This window comes from Protopterus annectens, chromosome 13.part0 (genome assembly GCF_019279795.1).
Source record: "Protopterus annectens isolate FY-2018-M chromosome 13.part0, PAN1.0, whole genome shotgun sequence".
Classification (NCBI taxonomy): Eukaryota; Metazoa; Chordata; order Ceratodontiformes; family Protopteridae; genus Protopterus; species Protopterus annectens.
The window spans coordinates 408,506,306-408,517,141 of record NC_056747.1 but is presented as its reverse complement, the minus strand read 5'-3'; the positions used below and the strand labels follow the sequence as shown (position 1 = coordinate 408,517,141).

General features: G+C 41.6%; 1 protein-coding gene across 2 annotated transcripts in view; it reads right to left on the bottom strand.

Annotated features, from left to right (window-relative positions):
- Window positions 1-10,512, bottom strand: part of IFT22 (intraflagellar transport 22) — a 279,140-nt gene extending 268,628 nt beyond the window's left edge. For both annotated transcript variants that reach the window (XM_044054036.1, XM_044054037.1), the window contains exon 1: window positions 10,271-10,512. In XM_044054036.1, coding sequence (XP_043909971.1) covers window positions 10,271-10,309 — 39 coding nt within the window. In that variant the 5' untranslated portion in view covers window positions 10,310-10,512. The remainder of the gene's footprint in view (window positions 1-10,270) is intronic.
- Window positions 10,513-10,836: the final 324 nt, after the last annotated feature.

Genomic DNA, 10,836 nt, shown 5'->3' with positions numbered 1-10,836 from the left:
CCTCGACACCCTGGCAAGAACACTATCCCAATCATCAGCGATCGCCAAAAACATCCGGAGAGACCTGGGACTACAGAACCGGCCCAGGACACAAAACCCAACCACTGAAAGACCCGGCAAACAAACGGTCAGGACCAAAAGTAACATACCCAGCCCGGACCTGCTCAACCAACTACTGGATCGGAGAAACAACAACCCCTTCTGCCATCTCGAGCCCAGCCAGGACCAATGCCCCAACCCAACGCAGGCCAGGAACACACGGTAAATGAACCCAGACTTACCCTTAATGACTGCAGATTTCTGACACAAAAACTAGAGAGACTGCTCTCCACTCATAGGAGAGTAGAACTTGACAATTTCTACCTGGAGAAATGCAAAGAGGACAACATAGTACCAAACGGTCTCAAGAGTCTACAAATTCCCAAACGGAATCAACGAGACCGAAGACACATGCAAAACTCTGTACAAAATCTACAATGACGTCGGTCTTCAAGTCATCCAAGTGCTCATTAATCACAATGGCAACAAACTAAATGAACTGTATGAGCAAATAAAAGGGATGTACGACACTATCAGTCAACATCCCACTTTCCCACGTCTAAGCGACGAACTGCTAAATATCAACAGCAGACTGGTGAAACACACAGCCCAGATTATCCTTAAGAAAAAGCTCGAGAGAGACTGGGCACAATACCAAGAGGAAAGGCCGTACCCACTCAACCCAAGTAGCCCCAACACGAGAACCGACTGAACCAACAAAACGGAACAGAGGAGGACCTACCACAGGGATCACCATCGATTCCCTGAACCGCAAAACCACCACAACGCATCCACACCACGTGGAACGCCACCACACAATGTGGACCCTCCAAGGAAAACCCCAACCAAGAACGCCAGCTCCAACCACGAGGAGGCCACAACCAGGGCAGCACAAACCACACGAACACCTGCCCAAAACCACAATGGCCCAAGGCCCCAAGAGATCAACAGACCACAACAGGGACCCAACCTAAAACCAGCAGCAGCCTTTTTTTAGGCTTAAGCACAGACTCGGGGGAGACAAACCCCCACAGGGGAGGGTCCCAGAGAGGCTGAAGTCGAGACAGAGGTCAGAGCAGAGGCCAAGCGAACAGAGAAATGACAACCAGGTCCTCCAGACCGACCAGGAGCCAACGCAACCAGCCTTACTAAGCACCGTACGACCACAGGACTACCCAAGGCTCACACCAACAGAGGACACTGTGTTCAACCTGAGCAAGCACCCCCTTGGGACAGCAGAAAAGGAGCGGCTAAAAAAGGGACTCAGTTTCATCCCCTCCCTACGAGCCAACATCAGGGAGGTAGTCCTAGATTTAAAACTATATTGCCGCAAGTTAAACTTGAGGCACATCTGCCACAGCAAAAAAACAGACAGCAATTGCTTCGACCCACGGAGTGAAACAGAAACAGAAGAAGTAACCCCCCCAAAACGCTAATACCAACAGTGTCTACAGTGACTCTAATATATATGACTTTAACGTTGAAAACAACACTAGACAGCAACCAGCAAGGGGTAACCCAAATGTATGTTTTACTTGTCTAACGAATAGTAGCGTAACGCATTCTATTAATTCCTCTGTCTTACCTGCCTGCACAGCAGACACCCACACAAAGCTCAACATAAATAAATGTGAGCAGAACAGCTAGCTGCCAGCACTGCAACAATTCCGCCACCTATTGAAATGCCACGTACCAGTCAGAGCAAAGGAAAAGAAAACGCAGCAGTTCCAACAACTATTGCCACCGTAATACCAGTATTTACAATAATATCAATTTACAAACTGTTGCATATACTGAAAAGTATGATGATGCTTATAATGCAATGACTGCTGCCAATTCTGAAGAGCTTGCTAATGACAATTTTCCACTGCAAGCCACGGGTAGCAACAACCATGCTAAGATCAGCAACGCGGCGGCAAATACGAAAAGTATCACGCACGTTGAATACACTCATGGTAATGACAGCCTTTTAGCCAATAAAAACACTCGTATAGAGCTGCTTAAAAAAGCGGGCAAAGGCAGTAATGCAGCCACAGGACTCAATAGCAAGCATTCAACACAGAAGCAGATAAAAACAACTGCATCCGAAGATGCATAACTGTTAACAACATATGATAGTGTTGTTGTTATTAATGAAACTGCATCCGATATGATGGTTAATGTAAATGCATTGGATAGAGTTCTCAGCAAAAAGGCATGTGAAAGCAATGTGTACGTAAATGTTATTAATGCAAATATTTTTTTAACAAAAGTGGATTGAAACTTGATGCATGCAATAAAGGTACCATGGAACCAAGCCCATACCCCACCAGAAACAGATATCGGACACCAGAGGGAACTTCCCTCCACACGTGTCCAGCCAGGACCTCTCACGGAAGTCCCAACCAAACCCACCCACAGAAACCACCAGCATCTCCCTCCAGCAGAATCAGAGAAATTACAGACAGCCTCCAAAGCCACTAGTACTTAGGCGGACATGGGGCAAATAGTCAAAGAAGCGGATTTAGCTCCCACCACGCTGACCCTATACATTGGCACCATGATGACAGAATCCACGCACTCAAACCCCCCCCTCCCCAAATACGATAGACAGCGAAGAGAGAGAGGCAGTGCAAACAGTACTCAAAAGAAAGTCTGTGGAACCCCCCTCTGAACACAAACCTCAACATTTTCTCCAAAGTATGCGAACACGAAGTCAGGGGCATCTTTAACAACAAACAACTTCAAAAGAGCCACAATCTCACAAGGGGAGAAAAAACAGCCCTCTCCTCCCTGTCCAATAACCCCGGTATCAAAATTATCAAAGCAGACAAAGGGGCAGGCATCGTTGTGATGGACATATCCACCTACAACGTGAAAATCACTCGGGTCCTGTCGCAAGACGACAGTTACTGCCCAACTACAAAAAACACCTTACTAAATACCAGTCACTTTTGGCCCAAAACCTTCAGGCTTCTGCTAGAAAGCTGAAGAGGAATTTCACAGTTCAACAGAACAATGACCCCAAGCATACATCCAAATCAACAAAAAAATGGCTTCACCAGAAGAAAATTAAAGTTTTGGAATGGCCCAGCCAGAGCCCAGACCTAAATCCAATAGAAAGTTTGTGAGGTGACCTGCAGAAGGCTGGGCACAAGGGATGCTCTCGTAATCTGACAGATTTGGAGCATTTTTGCAAGGAAGAGTGAGCAAATATTGCCAGTTTATGACTTATGGGTAAGGTATCAAGATGCAGCCATTTGAACTGTATCCAGTCTGGTGATTTAAGAATATAGTTTTGTTAATTGTAGATGGCATGGTACTAGCTTCAAGGTAACTGGCGTCTCTAGCCAGGGCCGGTCTTAGCTGAAATGGCACCCTAGGCGAAGTAGTACTCCAGCGCCCCTTAAGCCCCACCCACTCCATACTAATGTACAACCCTATAAGTCACACCCACAGGTAGGCCACTCTCCAAGAAGGCCACTTCAGTCTTTTCCTTCAATTATTTAAATGCATAGGGAAAAAAAAAAGATATCTTATAATGTAGTTAAGCTGCAAGTGAAGGACGGTGGAATTTTCCTTTAATAAACCTGCTTTATCTGTTGCTCCTTCACACATATTTTACTATAAAAGTCATGTCCTCAAAAAATAGAAGACCATGTGCCTTGTTTCAAAGGGTTGCTTAACTTACAGTTTAATTTACTTTGGGGTAGGCGAGTGAGTCTTACAGCTCAGTGAAAGTAAAATAGCAACCTCTCTCCTCCCTCTGTACAGTAGCTTAAGTAAGAATAGCACAAACACAGATAGCCATTTGCTAAACAATACAATCTCGCAATGAAAACAGACTTAGCATAGGCATTAAACTTCTCTGCCATTGAAATGGCATGAAAACCCACATTCATAGAAAATGCATCTGGCCATTAAGTTTATCTTTGGGCTGTTTTCAAAATAGACTCCTTGCACACATTTTTAGGGCCATGCATGCATGCATGTATTCATTCTTTGATTCACCTTCCTGATTATAGTAAATTATATTCCTTGTATAATACTACTGCCACTTGTTAGAAAGTGTTTTAAATTGCAGTTTAACATTTTTTTAATAAACAATGAAATTATGTATAAAAATCAATAATGACAACACTATTCAGTTCAGAAAATTTCAACCATAAAAGGGTAGATGTCTCATTACAATCCACCAATATCACTCAACGCACAATCTTGCAGAAGTAAAATCATTTGAATAATTCCACATTAAAGAAACATGCAACTAAAGAAGAGGTTGCTACTGGCAAACAACTTTTACACCTCAATGCTTCATCTACAAATTAATTGTAGGTTGCCCTTGAAGAATTGCCTATATTACAATTAAAAATGTGATAAACTGGTAATATTGCAAAAGGAAATGACTAAAACTGAGAAGTTCATAGTTACTAGATATCTCATACAAAGGAGACACACTCAGGAGTGTAAAACACACTGCTTTCAAATTCCCTGTACAACAAGGCACCATTTGTTAGTGCGTGTTTTGAATTTGTAGCTTTGTGCTTTAAATTTGTAGTTTTGAACATTTTTCCAGTAAGCAATAAAACAATGCATTTCCCAATAATGAAATAACTGCCCATTTCATAATATTTTAACCATAAAAGGCCACTCAAGACTTCTATCATTACAATCCATCAGTATAAGTCAGTAAGCACAATCTCTGCAGAAGTAAATTTCATTTGAATAATTCCACATTAAAGAGATTCGTAACCAATGAAGAGGCCGTTACTGGCAAGCAACTTTATATTTCAGTGTTTCATCTACAAATTCAGTGCTTGCTGCCCTTTAAGAATTAATTGCCTGTTACATAAAAAAGCTGGTAATACTACAATAGGGAATGACTGAGAAAACAATAAGTTCAGTCACTAGGCATCTTAAGCAAAGGAAGACACACTCGGGAATGCAGAACCACTACCTCACCTTAAAATGCACCAAATAATTGGCATCTAGGGCATTACATACAATGCCTCCATACCTCTCAACTTCTAAGCACAAGAGAGCTCGTCAAAGCCCAAAATATTGGGGGGGGGGGGTGGCAAGGGCTCCAAAAGAACAGATTATAAATATTGCTCTTATAGACTTAAAGAGTTGCTAGAATAACAGCATTTATCTTGGCAGGCATTGTCTAAAGGAAATGAAGACTGAAACTCAAATGTATGACATTTATTTATTTCAGTCTTTAGGGATTTTCCAGAAAACCACACATTTTATGAGGAATAGGCTAAAAATATGAGGCAAGAATTTGGACATTCTGCAAACATCTGTACAGCTGAAAGATCTGCATATTTCTCAACCTCTTTGTGCAAAAAATCTGCACAAAGCCTAAAATAACATGGATGCAATGGCTAGAAAATAGGGACAGTTTGAAGTAGTGCTCTTTTTAACTTAGAAAGTTAAAAGAATAACAGTATTTGTATTAGCATGTATTTTGTGGAGGATGCAAAGTTTAAAACTCATATACATATAAGTTTGTGACTACAGTCCTCCTAGACTTGCCAGAAAACCACAAACTTTATGAGAAACAGACAAAAACTATAATGCTAAATCCAGGCACTTGAAAAGGTATGCTACACACACACACACACACACACACACACACACACACACACACACACACACACACACACACACACACACACACACACACACACACAACTACTCTCTCACATAGCAACACACAGACACACACCTTCTCTTTCATACAGCTACTAACAACTAATTTAAATTCCACACAGTCCTACTCTACTCTCTCATACAACACAGCCATGCACTTTTCTCTCTCATACAGAGCCAAACGGAACCACCAAGTTTACATTATACACGCACACACACACACACACACACACACACACACACACACACACACACACACACACACACACATGCACACCTAGGGCCAATTTAGAATGTCCGCTACATCTACAGCATGTCTTGGGAATATGGAAGGAACCCGGAGCACCAGGAGGGAACCCATACGAACACAGAAGGGCAGGCGGACTTCACACAGATGGCACCCCAGCCGAGAATCGTACCATGGATTCCAGTTACATTGATCCAGACAATATTCCCTGGATTCTGTTTAACTAAGTTGATGGTAGCCCAGATGGATGTAAAAGATCCCAAGATACTTAATGACAAAGGTAGACATGTTATTTATAATACCTGAAGTATGCACAATAAATACAAAATATATGCAGAATTACATAGCATCAACACAGTACACTGTGTTTGTAGTCTTATAATAATTTACTCTCTACAACCTTTAATCTGCAACCATCATTTTATGACATTCAGTATAATTTTCAATTCCTGCTTTTTGTTATACAAGACTTAAGTATATCTTACTTTCTGTATATGTCAGGTCATATGAAAATCAACGTATCTACACTAACCACTTCATTATTTTTTCATATCTCTGTCATGTCCAAATACAAATGCAGACATATCAAGAGTACATATAATTTTTTTGCCACAGTACTCTTTTACATTCTGTGACATTCTCTCTTCTTCATAACATACACGACACAACCTTATTCAATATGTTTTATATTTCACAGCTTCTTTAACAGAGAATTTTTCCAAAGATTACCTCTATAAAAACTCTTTATTTTCATATAAAGATTAGATTTTTTTGCATTAGCTGGATACTTTTTTTCACCTTTACCTTTTTCTACTTTCCATTGATGTATTCTGTACCTAGTACCCATTATATTAGTATACTATAATTTTTTTGTACACACACACTGCAGTTTTCCAGTCTATAATCTCAGTATGATACTGTTTCTCATAACCAAACTGCATTTTTGTTTCTCTTCTCATCATGATTCAGAGGTAACACTGTGTTTATCTCCATTGTGTACTCTCCCCCTCCTTTTTAAAGATGCAGGGAATGCATTCTGCATATTTTTGGTGGACTAGTGTTCTTTATAAGACAGAATGGTGTTTTGTCTAATCAGTTTCCAGTGAAATTTAAAAAGGCACAGCTCGTGGAGTGAATGCCAGGATACAGTGTTGTGGCAAACATTTGGTGTTATTTCTTTTATTTCATTTTGTCATTGTGTCCTTTTCACGATTCATAGGCAACACATTTTTTTCCATTTATATGCTTTCCCCCATTCTTTTTAAAGACTACATGCTTGAAGGGGCGTACCTTCATTGAAGGTTGTGCGGCAGGCAGGTAACCGGCACATAAAAATCCACTACCAATCATTAGCGGACCAGAGTTCTGCTGGGGCGACCCCTAATAAGCCGAAAGACACAAACAAACTGAATGAGCTTTTCATACTGCAGTGGTGGTGCTGCAGTAGCGTTTTCACCGCACAGTAAGACGTAGTCCCATTTGATTCTCAGCTAAAGCGTCTTCTGTGTGGAGACATGCATGAAGGGGCGTACCTTCGTTGAAGGTTGTGCGTCAGGGCTGGGCTCCTTAAGGTAACAGACTCGTGTACCGTAATTTTTTTTTTTTCCAAGCCAACCTGCAGCTGTAAGTAAGTGGGAGGGCACTCACCCCTCTCCCGCTATGGATCAGGCTTCCTGAACAGGGAGCCGAGCGAGAGGAATTTTATTAATTAAAATAAATAAATAGTTAAAAGTAGCGCCCTTTCTGAGGCTGGCCTGTACGGCGCCCTAGGCGGTCGCCTAGTTTGCCTATGCCTAAGGCCGGCCGTGTCTCTAGCATATACTGGAGCAATTCACAACTGACTGTGAAGCCCAATGTGGGGTTTTGTATTAGAACATTACACCACCAGATGCGCAGTAGCAAGGACCACCCAGCACTCTACGCATGAATTTATTTTGAAAACTGCTTTGAATAAACTTGAGAAAACCATCCTCACAAAAATGAGTATGCTAAACTTTGTAATTATTTCAGTACAAAGCCTTTTCTCCCTTATTTGCTGGTACCAGGATTTCCAATTTCCATTGATCAAAAGCTTCGATACATTACATGTTAGACTAAATAATTTGGCAGAACGTGTACTTAATAAATGGTATACCGATCCAAACAGATTTTTACCCATTACAACAAACACAGAATATGCTGCATTTAGACAACACTGAGAATTGCAATTCTTTAAAGGGGAGGGGGCGAACACATAAAATGCTGCATGTATAAAATCTATTACACAGACTTAAAATTCCTTTTCTGCAAAGATGTGGGGTGCGGGTGGCGACCTTTCTGTGAGGTCTTTTTTATTGCATTTATTTATTGACCCACTGCCTCAGAATATTGCTTGTTACTTTATCTCCAGAAAAAAAATGTTTAAAGAAAGGTGTGGGGAGTGCAGGGGGGGGCTTGACCCCATGCAAAAGCAATTATTGCAAACATTATAATAAAGAAAGGCAGGAGTGCACAGGTTATGTGTATGGACTGCAAAACGGGAACTTGTGGATACTGTGTACATACTGCCCTTCTGACCCGCTTCTTACCCTACAACACAGTATGTGGTTAAGTACAAAGTGACAAAGCAAGTCAGACACCCAGGACATGCTATGCTTTTGACGGTGCACTTATAAATGTAGAAAATGAGGACACGTTTATTTAATCTCTGTTTTACATATTGTAACTAATTAAAGGTAATATAAAAAGCATGAAGCCTATGTTAAAAACGGTCAGTGAATATTCACAATTGAGATTCACCATGTCACTGTATAATCTGCATGGCTGGTCACTCAGCCCTGTCAATCATGTAGGCCACACCCACTACTGCATGAAAATCAGGGCGGGGTAATGTTTTAATCTTCTTCTTTAGGCTTTTCCCAGTTAAGGGTCACCACCACGGATATCTGTCCGCTCATGATTGGCAGTGGAGTTTTTATGGTGCCAAAGTTGCCAGCCTGGCGCCCACCTTTCCACAGAAAGGGCACACACAGGGCCAGTTTAGTGTCCAATCCACCTACAGCATGTCCTTGAGATGTGGGAGGAAACCAGAGCACCCAGAGAAAACCCACGCGACCACCGGGAGGACATGCAGACACTGCACAGAAGGCACCCCAGGCAAGGATCAAACCGGAGAACCTCTTGCTGTGAGGCAGCAACGCTAACCGCTGCACCACCGCGGCCGCCCTGGTGGGGTAGTGTTTTAATACAATGCCCAAAGTGGTTCAGATGAACCTTAGCATCTTCAAGTCTTGAACCAAGAACCTGGGGAGGGAAACATCTACCTCAAGTGGAGGAGTTTAAATACCTTGGGGTCTTGTTCATGGGATTCAGCAGATGGATGTAGCTTTAGCAGTACTGCAGGAGATTTACTAGACCATAGTGGAGAAGCAAAACCAAACCATACATCTAAGCTCTCTTTACACTGACCAGACTATGTCTTTACACACTCCCCCTAGTGGTAACAAATTTAAAGAATGATAGCATGGCTACAGCAAAAATTAGGTTAATATGCAGCACTGACAGACTCCTTCTCTGTGAAACAGTGATGGTGTTAGCAAACGGGGCATATCTGTACATACAGCCTCTGCTCTTTCATGTTGAGAGACTCAACTGAGGCGCTCCAAGTATCACGTGAGGATCTCTCTCCACATATTAGGCACACCACTGGGAGGAGCGCCCAAGGCAGACTCAGGACATTGAGATACTATTTGTCTCTCAACTTGCGTGGGAACACCTGGGGATCTCGAATGAAGAGTTGTGGACTGCTGATGGGAGGCAGGGAAACCTGAGCTGCACTGTACTGTTCAGCTTGCCATCTCTTCACCCCTCACCAAGACAAGAGCACTAGAAAAAATAAATAAATTAAATACTACAATGCAGCTGCAGCACCATTATCAACAATCTAAATGTTTGACATACTTTAATCTACTGTCTTGCTTGCATATTTTAAGAATTGTTTTAAATTGTTCCCATACTATAGGCAAATATCCGTTATTACTGTTGTTGTTCTTTTGTAACCTACAATTCTCATCCTTAGGTTATAAACCTCTGCTGTGGATGAAAACTAAGGTGGAATTTGCCCTGGAAATGGCTCAGATACCTCTACTGCTAAAGCAGGCGAACGACCCCCCAACCCCCAAAAAAGGTAACTTTTGAAAATATTATCTCCGGTATTCAAATCAATCAGTCCAATTGATAAAACTGCAAACCCAAAGCAGCTGCGCTGAAAGGAAAAGCAACTGTATTTTAATCTCTCCACTACAATATGTTAGTACAAACGCAGGCATCCTTATTCAGCAACGTCTTTTCTAAAAGATAAACGTGACTTACTTCACTTGGGCCAACCACTAATATTTTTGCCTTGAACATCGCTTTTACAAAGTGAACATAAGTATACCAAAACCGTCCGCCAGCTTCAGGAAATCATATAATGCACAGAGTAACGTAAATGCATATGGAGTCGTCTGTAATGACACACTTTCCTTGTACACCTGAACAAAATCTGACTCTAATTCCGCAAACTACTACAATTTAGCGTCGTCTGCGTTTCCAAGGCGAAAGCAAATACACCTTCTTATTGGCTACTGCTGTTTCGTAGACTCCTGTGGAGAAAGTAAACACAGTTTTACGTCGTATTCTCCAGATTCGTTCTGTCGCTTTCTCCCCTCTTACCACCCGCCATACCAGAAGTCTGGACAAAGCCATAAGTAAAAGTGGGACAAAGGCCCCAAAACAGGGACAGTTTTTAAATTTTGCTCTTACAAACTTAGAAAATAACAGGCTTTTCATTAGCATGATTTTTTTCTGAATGATATGAAGTATGAAACTCAAATGTCTGTCATTATTTTCTAACTTCAATCTTTAATCATTTGCCACTAATTTGTTAGAAAAACACA